Source organism: Camarhynchus parvulus, chromosome 5 (genome assembly GCF_901933205.1).
Source record: "Camarhynchus parvulus chromosome 5, STF_HiC, whole genome shotgun sequence".
NCBI classification, from domain to species: domain Eukaryota; kingdom Metazoa; phylum Chordata; class Aves; order Passeriformes; family Thraupidae; genus Camarhynchus; species Camarhynchus parvulus.
This window is the reverse complement of record NC_044575.1, coordinates 13,850,189-13,873,755: the sequence shown is the minus strand read 5'-3', so window position 1 is coordinate 13,873,755 and position 23,567 is coordinate 13,850,189. Positions and strand designations below refer to the sequence as shown.

Below are 23,567 nucleotides of genomic sequence, written 5' to 3'. Positions count from 1 at the left end.
AACTCGGACACCCAGAATGAGGGGGATCCCTCATTCTTTGGGGGAGTGCTTGCAACTTGTGTCCCACTGAGATTAGACTCAGGGACACTTACTACCTGCAGGATTCAGCCTTAAATGTCTGCCAAAATGTTTTCTGCCTTTGAAACTTGTAATGGTTCAAAGATTCTCCTTATTTTTAATTTTTTTTTTCAAATTTTAATTTATTTTTATTTTTAGATTTAAAACACAAAATCCAATCTACTGTGGCACTAACACTTCCCCCCCACCTCCCTCCCAGAGTCTCTCTTCCTGGACTGAAACCCTGTATATAATTTTTCAGTAAGTTCCTAGTTTCTTTTTGCTAACATATGAGGGATTTAAAACCTAAATGCTGGCAAAACCTTAACTAGCCTATTGCAAATGTGTCACTATTCATTAAGGACTCTCTAGGGTGCAGTATGTTCCTTGGTGGATTGGCTTCCTGGAAATTTAATGGCAGTTTGTGAATTGGCATCCAATTTTGTTTTTAGTCTATCTCCTGCTACTATAGAAAGCAATTTTGGTTCTGATAATTTGAGATGTTCTGTTTTGCTTTGCTTTACTTTCATGTTGTACTTTAGGCAGGAGGATGAGTCAGCTGGTGTGATCTTTGAGAAATAGTGCAAAGAAAAATTTCTTTGAGTCCACTTACTCTTCTAGAAATTAAGCAAGATATTGATGCCCAGCCATCACTAACCAGTTGTGTTCCTATCTCACCTGTTGGTGAAGCTCAGTTAAGTTCAGAAAAGGCACCTGAGACTTGTGTGTAATTCTAGCTTTATTTCTTTCCAGTAATTTTATGGGGGTTGAGATAAGAACTTTAGGGTGCAGTGGGATTTACTTAGTTCCTGGTACATCAGAAGGGGAGATTATTTTGCTTCATCACATTAAAGTGTTGAATTGTTTTTGTTGTGGAATGCTACAATATTCTGCAGTACTTACACAGTGTCCATACAGCGTTTTTGTGCAATAAGTTTCTAAATAATTAATGTGTGGGCATAGTCATTCTGGAATAGTTATTGTTTAATACTCATCCTTTTATATTGTGACATAACTTGTATCTGTAGACAAAGTCATAAATGTTACATAGTTTTGGGGACCTCCAGCTGTAAGACCCAAAGTAGCCTGTGTAGAAGAAATTATTTTGTGTTGAACTGCTTAGAGAAAAGATCATCTTTTATAAAATCAACCCCCCTTAAAAATTACCATTACCATTTTATTTTTATCTTGTTTCTTGTAAAATACTTTCCAGTCACCCTGCTCTTTGTTACTTTTGTGACCTGTACTCTGGCTCACCAGGGAGCACACAGGCAGGCATGCACCTTCTCTGAATCAGCTCAGAATTTCATGACCAGGGCTGCACCACTCGGATTGAGATTCATGTGGGTGGGAAGTGGCATTGTATCAGTGGTTAACTTATGGATAAAGAAAGGGGAAAGCTGTGGCTGTGCAGAGAAAGGGATGCAGTACTGAGTAAAACTGGTAAAAGGGTGACAGGCCATGTGGCTGGACAATATCTCCTGTTTTCATATCAAATTTCTCTGATGCAGCTGCAGACTGCATCACAAGTGTCAGTGCTAATGGCCAGAAGGTGTTTGCTCTCTCTGTAGCCTCTTAGCAAGATGACCTTGAACGATTGTGGGGATTTTGCTGGGGTTGTAAGACTGGACTCAAAACTGACTGTAGATCTGGTATTCCTAATACTCTCAGGAGTCCCAGGCAGAGGGATGTAGTGATTTCGATGCTTGCTGTTGTGCTTTGTGAAATACAGCATGGGAATTGTCCTTACTGCTTGAAGACTGAGAACTAAGGGAGCTATTGTGACCACTTGTAGTGGCAGGCTCTGTAGCAGAATTTTTGTTTGTTGTGTGGGAGGCTTGGATTTCATCAGTGCAGAATTTAATTTCCCCTTTTCACCGAAGCTGGGTTTTTACAGAACTGTAACTCTGTGTATCTTGCAGAATCTGCATGAGAGCAGAGCTGATTTGTGTTGAGACAGATCTCCCACACGGCTGTGAAAACAAGTGCACAAATTCAGAGTAGCTGGGTGTAAATCTGAAGTAACTGTCATGGAGATTGATGTTCTCTCTAGGAGTTAATCTAGATTTACATCAGGGAAACTGTGACCAGAATCTCCCAGGATTCATCTTCACTAGACTTTAGTAGCTCACTAAATTAATTGCTAATTAACTTGAGATGGTTGATTATTGTGGATGCTTCCCACATATTTCTTCTTACTGTCATCAAATTTAAAGACAGAGCTCCACTAGATCAGACCAGATCTTACCTGTTCTGAACTCCTGCTTGTCAAAAGCTGCTCCCTTCAGCAAGATATGAACACTGAGCACAGTCAGCAGACATTACACAAGGAAGTAACTACACTACACTGCAGTCCTGAGGAATCTAAACTTGTGCACATTTGGGTCAAAACCAGTGGGGACTCAGCAGCCCATATTGCTGAAGGCAGTTAGAATATACAAGGGGTTTAGAGAGATCCTGCAGGGTAGTCCCAGATTACCCTTTAGGTTGGCCTTGCCAGTTTCTACAGTGGAGTGGAGCAGTGTGAGACTTGTCCTTGATGTAACTGCAGTAGTCAGTGTGAAGTGGTTTCAGCACTGAGATATCCAAGCACTGGCATGAGCTACCTCCACTCAAAACCCTTCTTCCCTTGTGCGTCAGAAAGCAGGTGCTTTGGTGCTTTGTTAACTCTATGCAAAGGAGAAACGTCTATGTAACGTGAAATATCTCATAGCAAAATACCAGTTTGCACTATTCAACACATTGGGAGGGAAATAGCCAGAGCTATTCCTTCAAAGTCTGACAACATTGAGGCACCCTTACTCTTCAGATTTCACCATCAACGTGACACTAAAAAAGCACACCTTTCTTGTACATGTTTTGTATGGCTCAAATGAAATTGGGATCCCAAAAGGATGGGGTGTCTGATCCTGCTCTAGTCTGGGCAATTAAGTTTTATGACAGCCTTCCTTGAAAAAAAAAATAGATTCTGTTCCAGGCCCCTCCAGATCAGAGGCAGAGCAGGACAGTTAAAGCAAACCAGCTTGAGAACCTCTCATGCCCTTGAAAAATTGTGAAAGGATCTGTTCCAGGCCTGAAAGCAAAACTAAATTAAGCCTCTATTCAATAAAAAAAAACCTTATTCTTAAATAAACATGTTGTTAGGCCCCAAAAGGGAATATGCCTAAACAGGATAAATTTAAAAGTTGCCTTTTCTTTTACAAATATGCTTAAGAACCCCCCAGTCCTTGGGCTTCACTCTGGACTGGTCTGCCTCCCAGCAGCCTGCAGCTTGAACTGGGAGGGCCTGGTCACACTGCCTGATGAACCTGCAGTGGAGATGTCAGGATACAACAAATGGGTGATCATCTTCCCTGCCTGCATGCCAGAGGGAAGGCATGGTGCCAAGCAGATCTGCGCATTAGATGACTAACAGCTCCCACACTGCCAGTGTAGGCAGGGAATATGCAATGCAGCCACATATGTGTCTCTGAACCACACCGGGTGCTTTTTATTCTTAATGTTTGGTTTTGTTTTTAAATAGGAGTTCAGATCTTCGAGCAGGATGTTTATCTCTGTGCACAGAAAACAATATTGGTCATAGCTTTTAATATACGATCAAGTTTTTAGAACGACCAACTGATGTATCTGTTGTGAGTGACATCAGAATTTCAAGTAACTGCTATAAATGCTCTCTAGGATGGCTGTGCATATCATGTGTAATTTTCTGAGTTTACCTTTTTTTAGTGGCTAGAAAATAGCTTTTTTAAGAAAGTGAGATTTTTTTTTCCTTTCCAGTGGGAATATTGTTTTAAAGCTTTGTATTTAATGTTTGGGTTCCTATTTAATTTTTTATTAATACTTTTGCCCTGATTGCATTTTGATCACTCTTTTTTGGGTAAAATTGGTGGGAGGTGTTCACAAAAATCATTATGCTGTAACAAAGGAGTTGAATTTCATTTGATACTTGCTTAGCCTTAGTTTTACAATGTACATGTGGATGTACAATGAGCTGAACCCCCAGGGAAGTCCTGTAAGCAGAGTTCAGTTCACCTCAGCATTTAATCTAGCAGTGAGCTTCCTTTGAAGAGGGTCTCCTTTCCCCCAGTGAAGGCTAACCCACACCCCACCGAATTAATTTGTTTTCTGTAAGTTCTGCAAGCTGAAGCAGCCTTGTTGCTGCATAGATAGCTAATACAGGGGGATAGGATGCAGTAGAGGAAACTGAACAGGGTGAAACAGTTTCTGCAGCGGTGAAAGGTTAGATCATGCTAAATGCAACACAAAGTGAACCTCAAGTGTTGATGGTTTGGATGGTGGACTCTTACAAATTCCTCAGGAAATATTAAGGACCCTCTGAGCTAAAAGCTCTACAACCACAGAATGGTGGGCAGTCTCTTGTACTGAATCTGAAAAAAATGGAGAAGCAGGAAACCAAAGACAGACTCTCAGATCACTGAGATACAGAGCTGTGGCCTCAAAACCAGTGATGATCCAGTGTTCAATGAACAAACCTCTCTCATTCCCAGAGTTAGAATTTCTTCAAGTTTATCATGTTTTTACTGACATCTCATAAGGATACAGTATTGTGGAAAGCAGACTTACAGAGCACAGGTAGAGAAGAGGTGAAGTCCTCAGAGGTTTTCCAGGACATGCTTTCATTGACAGTGGCAGAATCTGTCAGTATCTATTTAGTACTGAGTAACTATCTGATGACAAACTAATTTTTGAGTTTAAGAAGGAACAAAGCCCTGTTTCCCTTACAGAGCTATTCAGTAGCCTGTGTTATATGGCTTGGTCTCTATTTACTCTATTTTAAATGCCTGCTTCTGCTTTCTTGATCTCCAAGTTGACATCCTGATCTCTCATCCCTCTTATGTTGGTTTTGCCAGTAAAAATTGCTCTTATGTGGACTAGCAGTTAGAAGGGGTTATGTGGAATAACTGGGATGGCAGCCTGTAGGGGAATAGAATATAAGAAAATAGTGTAGAGAGTAATCTTACCCCTAAGGAGTTGCAGCTGGGCCAATTATCAAAGATTAGGAACAGGCCTGACTTTAACAGGCCACAGCTGTAACCAATGAGAGGAAGAGTGCTATAAAAGAGTGGGGTGGCTGGGAGAGAAGGGAGCTGGAGTCAGGTGGCTGCTTTGTGAAGAAGAAAGAGTCAGTGCTCTGAGGAGTTGCCCATGAGAAACACCCAGAAGGTATGAAACTTTTGTGATAGGAGACAACAGTATGGAACCCCTGCAATAAGATGGCAACAGCAGTCCTCAGATAGTCTACATTATATAAGCTGTGCTTTCCACCCAGGTGGTTAATTAAACTTGGTCTTTAGATCCCGAGACAGAAACCACTTATGTGCACGCTTCATTTTAATAACGTTTTTTTGTTCCTCTGCCCCAAGAGTCTTATCCCTGTCTTCTAGTTTGTCCATTCTCAAGAGGGAGAAAAGGGAATGTAAGGACAAAAGGAGAGTGTGTGGTTCCATGCAGTCTCATTTTGGGCAAATAGTGTTGTCTGGGACTTGTAGATTAAGTGAGGGAATATCTTACAACATCTCTATGGATTGTCTGAATGATGTGTCCTTTGGAATAGGTGCTATATCCTTTCCAAAGAGGGAAAAATGAGCAATAGCAATAAACCATTTTATCATTCTGTATTTCATCCTCTGCAATTGCATTACTGTTCTGTGATGATGCTCCTGCAATTTAACCTGCTTTGTTACCCTGTTAGTGCCAGGGTATGTATATAAATAATTGTGTGTGCTGTACTACCACACTGTAGTACACATTTTTACTTGCACAGCAAGGATTAACTTGGTAGCTTAAAAACTCGGGCTCTTCGTCATACATAGCACAAGTTAAAGTCATTCTTGGTTCCATGTAGTCTGAGTGTGCTTCTGGGTATTTGCTACCAGAAATTTGGCAATTGCTTCTCAGTCCTCTGTGACATCCTCTAGGGGTTTCACACAGCTCAAAATCAGTTGCCAAAATCTTCTCTTGACTTGGAGCCTGATTTTGCTGGCACTTTTGCACATGAGTGCTCCTGTGGCTGGTTGTAGCTGCTTATGTCAGGATAACAGAGGACACACCAGAGTTTCAAAAGGAAGGTCATGCAGTTGTATTGCCTTTATTGTCTAATGTGAGTTGCTTTCTGTAAAACTACTTGGCCTTGAAGGTTTTCCTTGTAGTCAAGGGCAGATGGAATAATGTCTTCTACATCAGTATATAGTAGGTGTAAAATGCTGCCAGATCGCAGCATTGTTTTCACATCACTTTTGCATTGATAATAACTGCAAGGTGTAAGTTAATTGGAAATAAGCCTTTATCTATTTCAGAGGCAGGAGTGATTCCTGCCTTGCTTTAGTGATATTTTCCTTCGATCATTCACATGCTGTTGGAGAGGCAGAAATACAGGACATGTTAGGCAATAGATGGGTATTTCTTTCACCAGTGTAAAACTACACCTGTCCCTAAATTAAATGATGGGGAAAGAGGAAGTAGAGGAGGAATGTTTGAGTTTGGAGGCAGTATAAGTTATTAATAATAATTTATAATATTAATAAGAATTAAGTGTGGAGTCTGGCAAGGCACCTGCACTGAATGCAGAATACGACAGTAGAATATAGTTTAGGAAGAGGCAACTCTCTCTTTATAGAGGCGTATAGAGCTTCAGCATTAATTCTTATTTGTTTGACCTTTCTGGAATTGTTGTCATACCAAGTTGTTTGAACACAGTATGCAAAGAAAACAGTTATATACCAGTATTTGAATATTTTCACCACTATTTGAATATTGTGGTGAACTGCAGGCACTAAGGGAAGTCAAAGAAAACATTTGGAGCTACTGTCATTGTAACAGCTCTATGCTAAAAACTGTGTGTTGTTGTGTTACCTTGTGTAACCACAATAACTAAATGCAAACATTCTTACTCTACTTTTTCAAAAGCACAAACCACTTCTGGCTTGAATTTTAGCTCTTGTCTTCTGCTTGCATTGTACTGAGGTCATGCAGAGTTAATTACATTTCCACTTAGCAGAAGTGATAACCTTTGCTTGCTGGGGCAGCCTGTTCAGATACTAGAGCCCTTCGTGTCAAGACAAGAAGTGCTGTGTAGAAAGGTGTAACATGCTTTATTAGATTACTAATAAGGTGCAGTCTAGGGATGTAATTTGGCCTTCAATAGTGAGGCAAAAGACATAAAGTCCCTTACGAAATCCGTTACTCCTTGGTTCTGCACGTCATGGCAGTTCGGCTGGAGGGACATGAGAGCATTGCAAAGCCTGTTTCTCAGGAGTTGTTGCACACAGCTGGCAGTTATGTCATTGACAAGTTTGAGAGGCAATGGGTGTGCTGATGGTAGACTCAGAACTGTCCACACCATCTTTTCATGGGGTTTTTAAGTTGTTTTTAGTAGCACCTGCTCTGTAAAAGAAGGTCGACTTCCTTTGGGACTTGCCTGCAACACATCTTTTCTGGTTTGAGCTTGGACAGAAGAAATCACATCAAAAACTAACTTAACAAAAACATCTAGCTGAAAATAATCAGTGGTCATATTTTCCTGGGAAGGAAGGAGAGGTGTTTCTAAGTGGCTATAAAAGTATAAATACCATCTGTATGATGTATTCTTATTTTTTTCTGGTTTTAGAAATAACTTTTGGATCATGTTTGGAGACACACTAGGTACACAGACAGTGATTCTTATTCTTGGACTTACATACTATGTTTGTATTATTACAAATGAAAGAGACAGCATGTATCCCAGCCTTTACAGCCAGTTTCATCCCTCAGTAATCCCTGTCCTGGGTAGCAGAGGATAAGTGCTAAGATGTGCTGTATTGCATCAGGTGATTTTCTGAGGAGTGCCTCACACATTACTCTGCTGTTTTGCTTTTACCTAGATGCCGTCTTCTTGTATACTGGTGTCTTCTAAGGATGTGACTTTTAAATATGTTCTTCTTTAACATACATATGTGCTGCTCTATATGCAGTGAGCACCTCGTGTCCCAGTGTCAGAGATAAAAGCTGCATATCTAAATAATCTTGGATTTATTAGCCTGTTCAGAACCAGCAAGATCATTTTCCAGTCAAAGGATTTCAACAGTAACTCTGTAGGAGAGGACACTTTCAGAATTTAGCCCTTTAAACTCAAGTTCTTAGGAGATTTCTTGATTGGGTTTGTGAGGCACAGAGTACTGGCATCAATATAAAGAGTTCTGTTTGTCTCTGTGGACTTTGGAAGAGACTGAATGAACTGGCCTGATGTTCACAGTGCAAGGTCCTTTAGAAGTAGATGACAAATCACATAAGCTTTGAAGGCAGAGCACTTTATCATCTGGACAAAAAAGGTATCTCTGGCCTCTCCTTTAGCTGAATGTGTGAAGGAGGAAAAAGTCCTTGCAGTTTGTTACGGGTGAATTTCTTTCCACCTGCCTGTATGACCCTTTTTGCCCATGTTTTTGCCATGCTTTTAGTGGCATATTGGGCACATGGTCTCATGTTATGAGGTTATGATGGACTCTTCCCAAATTATGTGTTCAGTTAGACCCACTGTGTGATAAGTATGACACATTCAACAGTCCTTCCCAAAAAAAGGGCTTTTGTCTTGCATTCAGACCTTTAAGCCCTCTTGGAGATTTTAGTGAAATGGGGAGTTATGATTTCAGCTGAAGGCTTTTTTCTTATGGAGCAGATGGCTCCTAAGGGAGCTTAGTTTATGGATTGCCTCCTTTTCCTTAAATATTAAAACATTTTATGATGCATACCCTTTGATTCTGGTAGATTGCAGTTCCTTTATGCAGGCAATAAGCAAAAGCATGTTCATCAATGATAATATGGCAATATACTTGATCTCCTTTCCATGTTTCACCTCACCCCACACATTAGTGGGTTGACTCTTTTTTTATGGATGAGCAGCTCGTCACGGTCTTTTAGAATTTATTGTCAAGAAGAATTGTGTGTAAAAGCCCTGAATGATTCTTAGATATCTGATACTGTTAAAGCTTAGGGTTTTCCTTTATTTTTCAGGATTCTAGTGCATGAAGGACGTAAATGATAATCCCAGAGGACCTTCTGTCCTGGAGCAGGCATCGGAACCAAGTTACTATGTGACTGAAAGGACTGAGTGCAAGTCAGATGGTAAGTAAGACAAGGAAGAGGAGAGTTATCATGCTGTCACTTCAGTACAGATGAAAAACACTGCCATATAGTCCTGCAGAACTTATCCTAATTTTCAGGTTTTAAGTGCTTTGCAAAGCCCAGTTAGCATGGAAGGCAGTTTTTGGCAGATCTTTTCATGATGGAGTATATATTTTAATCTAGCTGTGGTTCTCACATCATTCAGAGTCTGTTTTACCTCCACTGCCTGCTTGATGTCTATGCAATTCTTTCTAGATTGGAATTCTAAGGTAACCTAAAGGATTAAGCCTTTGTCTCTTAAAAGCTCTTTAGGAAGTCCTTTCAAATCCAGTCCATAGCTGTTTCAAGCATTTCTTTTTCTTTCTTTATGATTGGTTCATGGTAAACTGTAAATAGATTAGTTTTGTTCAATCATCAAGGAACTGGGTGTTTTCAAGCCATTCTGGACTTGTTTCTAAACATATTCTGTCTTGTACAGGAAAGTGTTTCCTGTCTGCATAGTGAGGGCTCTTAGAGCAACTAGGGCTTTGAATCCTGCATCCAGTGTAGAGAAACCTTTTTTGGTTTTATTGGTTCATTACCTGATTTATTTACTGATTGCAGTTAATGCTGCCCTTGGACTGGCCTTTGGTACCTCCTTGCAGACTGTTGCAGTTTCTGGTTGTTTTTATGCTGGAGGAGCCAGTGCATCTGACGTGGGTGGGCCCTTGGTACCAGCTCCCCACTGCAATGAAGACCCAGCTTGTGGAAAGAGGATGCTGAAAACCTTTATTAGGGGATGTTTGGAGCGCAAAAGCATGTGCTCTATGCAAATAAGCTGTGGGGGAATGAGTTCTTTATGTATAATTTACTGCTAAAAAAAGTTTATGAGCCGTAATCTTATTTATGCAAGAATCCTGAAAAACTTCAGGTAACTTAGATGTATTTTTCTGGGCATTCCCACCTTCTTTACAAATTAGATATAAGGGGTCGGATTTGGACAATTGAGAATCAATGCCTGCCACTCATTTGATTTGACTGAAAGGCAGAAAGGAGGTGCTGTCTTTTCTGTAAGCTCAGAGAGTCATGTTAGTGTTACACATTTTGGTGTTTTTTACAAACTTGTGTGGATCATTTGAGACCAGGGTTAAACCAAGGCCATGAAACATCAATGAGATGGTGGGTGTTTTATTGAGATGGTGGGTAATTGTGCAAAATAATTGCAAGTCTCATTATGTTAGGACATGTACAAACATACAATAAATGACAAACACACATTTTGCCTCAAAGCACTTATTCTTGATACTTTGGCATAAGTAAAAGCATGATAATTTGTTACATGACGCTTATAGACTATATTAATTTCAAAGCAAGACATGAGCACAAAAACAATGTAGCACCATTCTGCTGCTATACAAAATAATGAATTCAGAAATCACTGTGCTTATCAAATTTATCCCCTTACTGAAATTTGTAAGTAAAAATATGAAAGTAAAATTTGTAAGTAAAACATTGAAATTTGTAGTAAAATATAGTTAAAAGTATGGAGGTAAGTTAAATTTGTTCCATCTACCAACACAGAAACCATACCCCCTCTGTTTTTAGCTGGATAGCTAAAAAAAAAATTATGTTCTATAAATCTGTTATATGATTCTTAGGGCTACTGAGTATGTTCAGAGCTCTTTCATGTTTCACGTTCTATTTCCCATCCACCAATATGACTGCTTTTGGGGGGAAATGTGTGAATGGTACTGATAGAATAACACTATTTATTTATTTATTAATTATTACTTTTCCCCCTCCTGGTTTATAAGGGTCTTCACTTCTTCCCTTTGTGTCTTTGCTTAGGCTTTGACACTGCCCTTCTCATCTCGAGGCCAAAATACCCAGTGTTCGTGCACTGAGCCTGCCGGTTGTTCATAGAAAAGATCTTTAATCCAGCAGTGATTACTGGCTTACACTTTATATGTGGGCAATACAAAGGGAAGTTTTTCAAGCCGTTTTGTTTTTATTGCAGAATAAGGCGTGGGTAGTTCTGCCTTGCAGAAAAGCTTAACCTGGAAAAACCTGGTGTGGGAGGGGAGAAAGAAAAGATCGACATTCATTTAACATGTGACATCAAAGTGGAATAGTTCCAGCAAAGAAACTGTGCTGAAACTTCCCAACTGAATGTGAGTTGAAGGTCATGCACTTCCTTTCATGTTAACTTGGTAGAGGCAGCATGGAAGCATTGCTAAAGCACCATGGGAGGAATTCTGTGTCTGGAGCTACCCCTGGCACGTGTGCTTGATGAAAAGTACCCTGGAAAGGCTTCAGTCTGAGGTGGCTGAGCAGACTGCTTTTGGCACAAGAGGCAAAGGCACTTAGAAAGTATCAGTCATGCTAATTTCAGGAAAGGCTCAGGTGTATAAAATTTAAATCCATGTCTTTAATCTGATGGAACATGCTCCAATGAATGTTTGAAGTAGAAATCATTCTCCAGGCATTGCTGTAGGACTGTAGGCTGGCCCTTGTTTCAAATTTGGCGAAGAAAAGGCTAAAAAAAAGTTCAGCTGTCAGAAACACAATAATAAACTTCAGTATTGCACAAAATACAATGCAGAATGTGGCCAAAGGTCACTTCAATGTTGTAGTACTTCAGTTGAGCAATCATTTACATTCATACAAAGAAAATACTGCTTGCATTGCAGGGCATAGGAGCTAATGAGAAACTTCTAAGGCATGGCTTGATTAGGGTAAGTCGGAGGCCAAATTAAAATTCTGAAAGATTTCTTTGGAAACTGTTAGAATATGTTTATGCCAGCCAGTTAATACAGATGGTGAAGCCATAAAATTATGGACTAGATTGAAAAATGGTCACTCTAAGTAATCATAAGTCTACTTATTTCACTGAACTGCCTCATGTCCACTTGCTCACATCCAGCACAGTGCATGAAGCAAAAAACAGAGTGAGTGAAATGAAACTGGAAGGTGTTTCTGGAGGCTTGAAAAGTTTTGCTGGAGCTGCACAACAGAGCCACAAACTGCTTTTGTGCGGGTGGGAAAGAGGATACAGATGAAAGAGGCCACGTGAGTCTGTGGGGATGAGCAAAATTAACATGCTATTTCTCAAGGAGTGTGCACTTGGGTTGACAGTTTGAATTTGAAACCTTTCAGTCAAATCTTTAATAAAGCAAGTTTATTCTGCAGTGTGTACAGTAAACACTGTAGAAAATTAAACCAATAAAAATCTCAGTTTATCTCTTAATGGCATTTCAGAATCAGAGAGATGGTGAGGATGAGGCAGTTTGCAGTGCCAAGGAACACTCTCTACAAGTCAGGGACCCTGATTTCAATCAAGAGTTAAATTGAAAATCAGTCCATTCTTTTTGACAAGCATCTGTTTGGTAAATTATCATGTGCCAGTTTTAGTTCTATGGTCCTATTGATTTAGATAGTTCTATTGATTTAGAAGTTTTAATACAGTTTCTTTCAGTATTATCATATCTTTATTAAGGGCTGGATAAATTCTTGGGTTTTGGGGGATTTTCTCTGTTAATCCTTTTTACACTTGATCCTTTCTCAAACTATACAGGTGGTGAGTTGACTTGATGCTCTTCGTTCTCCTTCTATGCTCTGCATAAAATTATCTTGCTTCACACTAAGTGAAGGTAATTGATAAACTGGCATTTGTAATTTAAAGGCTTGACCCTGTTGATGGTGTTCCCTGATGTATGTTTACTCCTCTGCCAGCTCCATTAGCCCAGCACAGCAGTCACAACATCAAGGATATCTTATTGTTGAATACCAAGGGTATTACTTTGTTATTCACACTGGGATTTCATACGGCGTTTAAGGGAACTGATTATTTGCTTTCTGAAGAAGTTCCAGTGAAAACTGGAAATTTTGATACCTTTCAGGCATACTGCGTGAAAACACAACAGAATCATTTGCTGATATGTTCCTGGGTTTTACTCTTCAAACCTTAATACAATAATATAATTTGAAAAGTCTAACCATGTACAGAGAATGATGAGCATATACTGACAAAACATTGGGGCATACTTAATATGATAAGATCCAGGACCTCTAGCAGGCAGGCAGCTGTATTTCAAAGGTAGATCACAGAGTCTGGGGTTCTTAAAACAGTTTCTATCCATCCCTATGGAGATTGGTGTCGTAAATCCAAGGTGAAAATACATTCCACTTTGTCTCCACTGCTATGCAGGCAGCAAAATAGTATCTGGGCTGTCACTCCCCTCCAGGGATTGTTCAGGGCTGTTCTGCCAATCCTCCTTTCATCATTCATATTAGGGTAGTTCTCCCCTCATTGCTCATGCCTCTTTGTGTAGGTCATACCTTTTAAGCTTGCTCTTTGGCAATAGAGTCTGTCACAGAATATTAATTTGGCCAGTTGTGCTTTGTTAGAGTGAGGTCTGGGTGGCATCAACTTTTTGATTTTGCTTTCCTGTGTTCTGGTGAAGGAAATATGGGCATATGGACCTGAGGAGAGCCACAGCAAACTCCAGTTACAGCCCTGCTCCAGATGGTCACGGGTGAAGGACTGTGGTTGTAGTTTGTTCCTGTTGTGAAGTCAGATGTAGATGTTGCAGCCCGTGCATCATGACAGAAAAGAGGTGGGCATGGGGGGATATTCCCTGAAGTTGCATTGCTCACCTTGGCAAGTCTAACTGTAAGGCCATGTTCCACCCCTGTGAGAGCTGACAGAACTGGAATTCTGTTAGTCCTTGGCCAGCACTGTAACTCTTCCCCATGTGGGACTGTCTCAGCTTTTGTGCAGGTGCAAATAGCATAAATGTCACTTGCAGTCTAAGATTTGGAATGCTGGGCTGTCTTCACACTGCCCAGTTTGTAGTATTTGATGTTCTCCCAACTGTACCTGTATTGTCTTAATTGTGAGTGACAGCAGACACATTTGTGTGCTGTATTCACAGGCACAATTAAAAGAAAGCAAAAGCACGTGGTAGGCAGCAGTTTGAAAACCATGTCAGTCTCAGTTTCAAAAACAACTGCGGTGTTCTCTCGCTGTCAGTGTGAAGTGTAATCCATATTTTTAAGCTGCTTTTGAAAATGAAACTTAGGCCTATCTTTTGAGGAACAATTATTGTTTCAGCAGAACTAGGGCTCTGTCTAGGGGCAGTGGAGCTTTTGAAAATTTTCCTAGACCTTTCAAAATTCTGACCTCTTGATGCCCTAAGTCTATTAGGCATGAGATACCCACTATCATGTTTCCTACTAGAAAAGTGAATCCAAATCCGTGCCTGATTTCTGCGGCTTTGTGTCTGAAAATTTTTAGTAAGAGCTCACAGTTGTAATTGAGAAATGGCAATCACCAGAAAGTTTAACCTTAGTTTTTTTCTGTTTCAGAGTTTAGAGCAAGATATTTCAGAGGAGAGGGAGGGAAGACTCTCTATCTTAATTCTGAGGTTATTTAATACCCAAGAGGAAGGAAGTTTTCAGTATGCTGTACTTCTTGCATATGCTACCTTGTTTGATTTGAGCTACTGCCAGATGCTGTTTTTAGTCTCCACTCAGTCCTTCTGTCAGGCTTTTCACACTCCTCCTCCTCCTGTGGGCTTCTTTTCTATGGCTTTGTATTTATTTTCCTTCTTTCCTCTCTTATCAGATATTCTCTTTTCCATTAATACCAAACATGCACCTTCTTTTGCCATCTGTGTTTTGTCTTCTCCTTTCTCTGCTTATTGTTGCAAGTCCATTGTCCAGTGGTTTTGTAGGACCGAGTTTAATGCCATAGAACACAAATTTTTAAGTCAAAAATACTGAAGAATATCCCTGCTTCAGGTATGTGACATCCAAAACAGTGCAGTATTTTGTACATGTTGTTACATACTAAATTATATGCATGCCTCATGGGCACTGGTTTGGTTTGGTGGGCTGACTGATTAATTAATGGACAAACTAATATCATAGCTGAAAGTCAGCCTGGCAAAACAATTAGTCATTTTTGAGAACAGAACTTTGCTGACACGTCACATGGTCCATATGCAACAGTTTTATAAACTTATTTTTTAAGCGTGTTCTTCAGCAACAGGGACTGTCACAGAAGATAAGTTTGACACCCTTTGGAAATCTAATGTTGCCACCATATCTCAAACCTCTACTGTTTCTGAAAATCGTGGTTTCTTGACCTCTGCCTTACTAGTTTGCTGACTGAGGTTTCATGCTTCCTTATGCCTGCTGGTGACATCATCATGGGGAAGTGCAAGAAGCCTCAATGGACAAAGTACTTTAGTAAGCACAGCATTAAGAGGTGAGCAGTTGTGGAGTGCCAACCTCAAGAATTAGGGGTTTTAATGGTGGAATGTTTTCTTCATTGTATCACTGGTCTGTCTTGGGAACCTAAGACTTGCTTTGTTTGTGAATCTTATCTCTTTCCACCTGCACATGGTCTCTGATCTTTGTTAACATCTGGGCCTTCTCTGCATCTTCACAAGGAAAACTCTAAAAGGAGAGAGGAGGGACTGCAAGGATTGACAAGTTAAAGACACTGATGGAGAGCAGGCATTGGCTTGTGCTTGGCTGAAGCAGTCTCCCAACCCTGCTAGCTGAGAAGAGTTGTCAAAGAGGTGATCATGGCATGGTCTCAGCCATTAGATTTGTTAGATTTCCAACTGCAGTGTGTTGCACCAGGAGATTTGGTTGAATGCAGCTTGGGAGTTCCCTGTGGCTCTTTCACCACAAAATGAACCTTCCAGCTGAGATCTGGCTGTGTTGCAAAAAGGGAGTCATAGTCAAGCATGTTATTGAAAAATAGAACAGGAAGGCGAGTCAGCCTCTGTGAAGCTTCCTTTTGGAGCATTCAGAGTGGAAGTGAGGAGCTTAAACTCTCAGTTTAAGTGGAGAAAGGAGAGATTCAGGCACTCCATGAGAGGAACATGGAGCTCTTCAACAGAGGAGTTGAGTAAATACTGACAGGTTTGACTCTTTTGCAGTACATTTTCACAACATCTGTCAAGCTTCCTTTAAAAATACCCAGCCAGCTCTGGCTTGACTGTAGATGTTTTTCACACTTCCCAGTGTATGGAATTGGCATTTGAATTTCACAAACAAATCTACCAGCTTATTAAATTCATCCACCTGCTCATGCAAATGGCAAAGCAGTAGGTTGAGTTTGTTCTCATGTGTTTTTCATCCCAGATTTTTGGTTGTCATTTAAGCTTTACAGAGTCTATTCTGCTCAGGTCCCCTGATTTGCTGTATCCTATATAATTTCATCCTTGGGATTGCACCCACCACTGCAGTATGTGGTAGCACTGGGTTGTTAGGCTGTTCTCCCCATGGGATCTGAATGCCTCTTCCCTGTGAGCTGTAGGCTTTCTGTGTGCTGCACCCCATGCTGTGGCAGCAAGCTGCCTCAATATTACTATGTTGTGGTTCTTTGCACCTACCAAAGAGTTTAAAAGGTGTCCTTAATGACATGGATCTGCTATTGCTTTATTTTCAACTCAGCTGTTTAGCTAAAAGAATGTGTTATTTAAAAGAGCAATTTCACCTGAAAGTAAATGGCCAAATGACATTTTTTTTAGTCCCAACAATAGATGCCATTTGCTATTGATGATTGCCACCATGGCACGCTTTAAGTGAGAACAAACATACTACCTCCCTCCAATACACACAAGGCTTTTTCTGAACAGATTTATTCATTAAGCATATGTTCAAAGACTACAGCTATTACCACTTTTAAATAGAACCATTTTTTCATTGCTTTTCATAGAAAAAATACTACAGTGTTGTGAAAAACCTGTTAATGTTCCAGATTCAATTAACTAACATATTCTAGCAAAAGTCCTTTCTACTCAGGTTGTTTAACAATAGAAAAATAAATACTGTGTGTTGGAGGCTGACCTTCAAATGACAGTCCAAAGCTGCTGCTTTGCATAGTCTTTAGCAGTTTGAATGCCTTTACCTCTGTGTGTGTGAAAAAGTTCTCTCACAGAAATTGAAGAGAACCTCATTAGACTGTAAGACTTGGTCCCAGCTTCCTTGCACAGGCAACATACTAGCTGAAACAGGTGGAAGTTTCATCTGACTAATTTTACAGCCTTTTGATAAGAGGGATGGCACTCCTGAAAGACACTAAATGCCTTCCATTTTGTATGCCTTCTGTGGGAGACAAAGACAAATACAGTCCTATTTTTCAGAATAGGTTATTTTTCTTTCTGTCAGGTTTGTGCAGACGTTCTCAAAATGGCCCCTTTTAGCTTCCTGTGTGCTCACTGGTACTGATAGGTTCTGAATGTTCTTTGCCAGCACATTGAAGAGCCTGCGTTATTTTTCTGTACAGAAAAATGCTTTTGCAACAGCTCTAAGGTGAAGCTTCCTTTATTCTTGAGGTTTTTTACACGCTACTAAAGTGCTACTCCTATTGAATGCACATATGTATTTAGGGATGCTATTGTCTGTTCAGCTGATAAGATCATTTCAAGATCTGTGGAGATGAAAGGATGAACTGTGATGTTACAGTTATCCCTCAAAAATAGGACTTGATACTGCCCTGCTTACTCTTTTGTCTTCTGTGCCTCTGCTCAGCATATCTGAAATAGATCACAGGGCTTCTACCTGGACCATGGATAAAATGTTTCTCTTTCCCATTCTTTTTATGATCTTTCCAGCATAATTAATGCTATTGTGGTGATTTGACCTTTGCTGGAGGCCAGGCACCCACCAAAGCCACTCTCCCTCCCCCTCTGAACTGGATAAGGGAGAGAAAATATATCAAATGGCTGATGAGTTGAGATAAGGACTGGGAGAGATCATTCCCCAGTTACTGTCACAGGCAAAACTCAGGGAAATTAGTTGAATTTATTGCCAATCAAAATCAGAGCAGATAATGAGAAGTAAAACGAGTCTCAAAAACACCTTCCTCCTACTCCTCCTTCCTTGGTCTTAACTTCATTCCTGATTCTCTATCTCCTCTCTCTTAGTGGTTCAGGGAGATGGAGAATGGGGGTTATCATTCAGTTCATCACATGTTGTTTCTGCCTCTGCTTCCTCAGGAAAAAGAGTTCTTCCCCTTCTCCAGTGTGTGGTCCCTCCCTCCCATGGGAGGCACTCCATTAACTTCTCCAGCGTGAGTCCTCCCCATGGGCTGCAGTCCTTCATGAACTGCTCTGGTGTGGGTTCCTGGCTGTGGTCCCTCAGGAACAGGCTGCTCCAGCATGGGCTCCTCTCTCCCTGGCTCTGCAGGCTCCCCTGCTCCAGCATGGGCTTACCATGGAGTCACAACCTTCTTTTGGCCATCTGCTCTGCTGTGCGTTCCTCCAGAGGCTGCAGGTGGATCTCTGCTCCTCCATGGGCTGCAGGGGAATCCCAGCTCTTGCTCCTCCTGCACTGACCCAGGTGTCTGCAGGGCTGTTCCTCTCAGCTAGTCTCAGTCTCACTCCTTTCTTCCATAGCCATTCAACATTTGCTTCTGTGCCATAACTTTATTCTCCTTAAACAGATTATCCCAGCAGCATTCCTACCATCTGATGTGCTTGGCCTTGGCCAGCTGGCTGGCATTAGAACTGTCAGACATGGGGAAGCTTCTCAAAGAAGCCATCCTTGTACCCCCACCCCAACCCTGCTACAAAAACCTTCTACACAAACCCTTCAGGAAAGGACCAAGCAGTTTTGCTGTATGTAATTGGCATTGGGAGATGAGAGGTGCAAACAAAAAAAAAATTCTTTTAGTAGAATCTTAAACTAACGTGGAGGAAGACAGAGGTGGGAAGGTTTGGAAGTGCCGCACTGGTCTTTAGAAGCTAAGAATGAGATTTACAAGATTACTCAGTACTTTATTCTTCATATTGAAGTCAAGTGTGGGAGGAGACTTGGTATGAGGTGTTTGGCATCTCCTGTTAATGCAGATGAAGTGTTCTGGATAGCATAGCAGAAATACAGCTCTGTGGATGAAATCTTGCTTCCCATTGACACATACTGTCACTCACACTTTGTACAGAGCATCCTAAGGGAAGCAATTGACTACTCAAATTCCAAATTATGTAATATACACAGTGTATTTCAACATGGAGACAAAACTGTGGGACAACTAGGAGTCTGTAAGAATATGTTTGGTGCCTTTGTGGTGACCTGAATTATAAATGTTACGAGGTCAGGAGCTTCTGAAAAGAAAGAAATGCTCCAATCAAGACCTGACAAAATGATGGTTTTTAATAGTCCCAATTTGTGTTGCATAGATGAGGAGCTAAATTCCTGTCTTTTCATCCTCAGAATAGGACACACTATGATGCCTTTTGTACCTGAAGCATGGGGAGGTTTTAAGTGTGCCTCCCACGCATGCAGCATACCTGCACACAAGCAGCCCCTGCTTCCATGCAAGCTCAGATCATCATCATTTCTGCAGCATTTGCTGGAGTACAGAATGAAAATCCCTGGGCTATCTGTGATCCCAGTCTGGAGCCAGAAGTAGAAATGCTCTGCTGATGCATGACCCAAAAAGGTGTTTGCTTGCTAGCTTGGTGACCTGTTGATTAATGTCAGCTCTTGCTACAGTGACTCAACATGAGGCTGTGTGATGTGAGGTGGAGTGGAGCCTTGGGATGCATGAGTCTGTGAGAGGTTTGTTTCTCTGGGTTGTTTTGTAGAGTGAAGCTCGGGATTGCAGACAAGTGCTGCAAAATCCTCCCGGAAGAATTGCAAAGCTCATCACCAGCATGTGCTTTTTTCGTGTCACCTTCTCCAACAGAGAGCCGTAACAACTTGTGCATGTCTGCTTATCTATCTAGACAAAACATTGCTCAGTGCATGTTTCCTCCCTGGGAAGAAGATGAGAAGGCAAGCTGTTGCATCTTTTTAGTTTACTATTTAAGGCTGTGTATCCATGTTGATGAGCACAGTATAGGAACCCAGATAGACTAGACCCAGACTATTGCCACTTTCTACTTGAATTGTTCACTTTTTATGCTCCTGTGTGATCGCTAGGGAGAAGGAGAGCTTGAAACTGTTGCTCTTGTGACATTTTAGTACCCTAAGCATGCCTGTAACGCGAAGGGACTGCAGTTACAGAGGTAGCAGAGTACTGAACTGGAAACAATGATATTTAATTGTGCTGAGTTTCCATTAGGGCCCATAACGGTGTAGCCCTGAGTTGAATAAGGCTCTGATGCAGAGACAAAACTGGTCCTGTTTGTGGATGTCCACACTCTTATCTCTACAAGTATTTATTTCAAGGATTAATTAGAGGGTCTGAGTGATGCTGTTGCTTTCTGAGGCAGCCAAGCTGTGCAAGCATAGCCTTTTTAAATGCATGAAAGAAAGCAAAACGCTTATACTTGGCATAATACCCTTGGGGCTTGTATCAGGTTTGTGACTGAAGATGGTTGTTGAGACTGGTCTTGATATAATTTACTTTGCTCAGGAAAGAGAATGTCTTTGAAATGAATGTGATAGTGGCTTTCCTAAACGTTTTGGTTTTTGTTTGGTTTTGTTTTGGTTTTTTTTTGTGAAGGCTCCAGGGCATAAGATTTGAATCTCTTAGTAAAGCAGGCTATCCCCTAATGAATGACATCAAAACATTCCCATTTGAACCTGGCAGGAAGCCAGCAAATCACCCCTCTTCTTCAGGGTGCAAACCTTCTCATTCACCAGGGCAGAAAGCAGATCTAATACCTACAGAATACCAGGCCAGTCACTGAGGAGACATTAGAAACATATAGTGGTATTAGCATAATGACTGTAGAAGTACTCTTGAATTTATTCACTTAAGAAAAGAAATATCCTTTTTTTTTTCTTTTTTTTTGCAACAACAGCCATGTGGCAACACCAATTCAGATTGTAGTGGTATGAATAGCAAATACTTTCAAAAGTGTGTGATACTTGTTTCTTTTCATTGTCAGAGTCGCTCTTTTATTGAAGGGGATGTTTGTCTGGTTCTGAAATTATTGCTATTCTTTGATTTATGCATTCAGGCACATGTAAGTATATCCTGTAGTTAAAGTGTAAAGGCACAAAAATTATAATTAGGGTTTGAAAGGGGACAGTTAGTTATTCTGTTTCAGAGAGTTCGAGCCTGTACATTTCGCTCTGCATCGCTGCACCACTGACAGTTCTCCCTGCCTGTGCAAGGCTGATTCAAGAGCAGTCTAAGCCTTTATCTCTTTAACTGTGGAATTACAGAGCTGCTTTGTGGGTTTCCATTTTCAGTGTTAAAGGGAGCTGGCAGCCTGGGACTAATGTGGGACAACCAACTCTACTGAAAGTCAACCTGTGGTCTGTTTACAAAAGCTCAAGGCAGCTCCAAAATCATCACCAGGCACTTGAAAATGTTCAGTGAAGAAAACAGCATAAGAAAGAAATCTGTTCTTTATTTTTAAAAATATTAAATTGAATCCAATATTCAGTGCTAATTAGATGGACCTTCTGTAAGAGGGTTAAGAGGAAAGGAGAAAAGACAAAATCAAACAAAAGAAGCTTTGAATTGAGCCCTGATTGAAAGATGGCAATTGCTAATTATGTGTGGGTGAATTACAAGTTAATGTTCAGTGTCTCTGCCCTCTGAGGGTCTGCATTCACTCAAGACCTGTATTTTCACACCATATTTAATATTTTGTTTTGAAGCAAACACTGCTCTAAGGGCCCTGGCTGCCCTGAGAAATGGCATATCCTTTAACTTGATGTTTCACAGGACAAAAGGAAAAAGGACATTGCCTAACAATGCATCTTGTGGTTAAGACCTGTGAGCATTAGGAGAGCCATTGTGTATTTGACTTAGTAGTGGGAGTATGATTTAGATGTGGACAAAGGCATAACTAGTCTTGTACTGGGAATTAAGAGCAACTTCCCCATTATTAGTAGACAGATAGCAGTTTGTAATGAGTGTATGACCCTGGCAGTCAGACCCTACAGATGGTACAGTAACTCCCATGTACTTCCCATATGGTTGCTTTATCTGGCAGTCTCTTACTGCTTCTTGTGGCTCCTAGCAATTCCTCTTTGCGGTCTTTCCAGAGCAGAGAGCCCAAGGATTTTTGTTTTTCTTGTTCCCATCTAAGTGAGGCTCACACCCAATTCAGAGTGGTGTCAGCTGAGGTATCCTGAGCTGCCTTTTCCTAGGAGCTCTGTTTCATATGAGCTGTTATGGACTACAGACTTGGTGAGAGGATCAGGTAAATGACCTTTTCTCTTACTAGGTGAGTTAGGTATATCATAAAGCAGTCAGTATCAGTGTGTAGGGCCCCGGTTACGAGAGGAATGCTGTCTGGAACATCTGGTTTCTTCCAGAAAGGAAGGGTTTGGTGATAGATCAAATGAAGTCCCCCAGACTCACCCTTCAGTAAAACAAAATCTCTGGTGTCAGGCTGCATCCTTCCCCCTCCAGAGATGACTTCATAGGCCAGCATCCTGCCTTTTAAAATTGTGTTTTGCAAATTCTTTTGATTATTTGGAACATAAATGACTGTATGGAAGCAGGGGACTTTGAAAAGATTGTGAGTTTTACTTTTCTCTTTCCCATATTTCTTTTCTTCTCCAGTTATCGTTTTTCCATGAACTATTTCTTGAGCAACACTACAGTGAGCTACTCTATGTGGTGGGCAGTGGAAGTTGATATTGAAAGACATTTTAATGCTATTATCCCTTCACCCCTGGGAGTGGATTTTGTCTTTGTATTCCAGGTCTTTAGAGCACAAGCACATTTGCAGAGATTTGCACTAGAATCACTAAAAATAAGACTGAACATTAGTTAATGTTAACTAATCTCCCTGTGAGATCCTTTCTCACAGGGAAGAACAGGCTTACTTACTTTTTTCAGAATCATTAATTGTGTTTAATAAAACAAAATCTTTATTTAGCTCCTTACAAGCCCTCAGTTTGTCTGCTAACAGTAGCAGTGGCTTAAACATTACTCTGAAAATTGTTCTTGTAGTCTGAAAGTTAGTTTCAGAAGTGGTTTTTCAGAAATCAATTTAATAAATTAGGAAACTTCTGGGCATTTTCTTTTTTCATGGCTTACAAAATGTACTGTCCAGAATTCTAATCACAGAAAAAATACTACCTTGCTAATATAATTAAATGTTTATTTCCATATGTACAACTCAACCTAAGGGTAGTCTGGACCCTCTGTAATCATGATAAACATGTTTCTCACCATTGCTAGTAGAAGCCCTTTTCTGCACAAGAATTTAGCAGGTAGTAGGAGATGTTGGCTCTTGTTAGACTTGAGTTTTATGGAAGCTGCAATAAAATGCCTAGGATTTTCTCTTCATCTTATTTCGTGATAAAAGTTAGAGCTGGTGGACATTTCCACTGCCGCAACTCAGCTGAAGATGCCCTTAGGAACTGGAATCTATCCAGGTGATATTTTCACTCATCATTGTGGCACTTCCCTGTGGCAGCCAGACAATTATGACACAGTAGCTGTTGGACTGTTGAAAAAATCACAGCAACTTGAGAGC

General features: G+C 40.7%; 1 protein-coding gene across 2 annotated transcripts in view; it reads left to right on the top strand.

Annotated features, from left to right (window-relative positions):
• The window catches only part of PTPN5 (protein tyrosine phosphatase non-receptor type 5), a 77,041-nt gene that overhangs the window by 13,617 nt on the left and 39,857 nt on the right, over positions 1-23,567 (top strand). For both annotated transcript variants that reach the window (XM_030949204.1, XM_030949205.1), the window contains exon 2: positions 9,064-9,174. In XM_030949204.1, coding sequence (XP_030805064.1) covers positions 9,075-9,174 — 100 coding nt within the window. In that variant the 5' untranslated portion in view covers positions 9,064-9,074. The remainder of the gene's footprint in view (positions 1-9,063; positions 9,175-23,567) is intronic.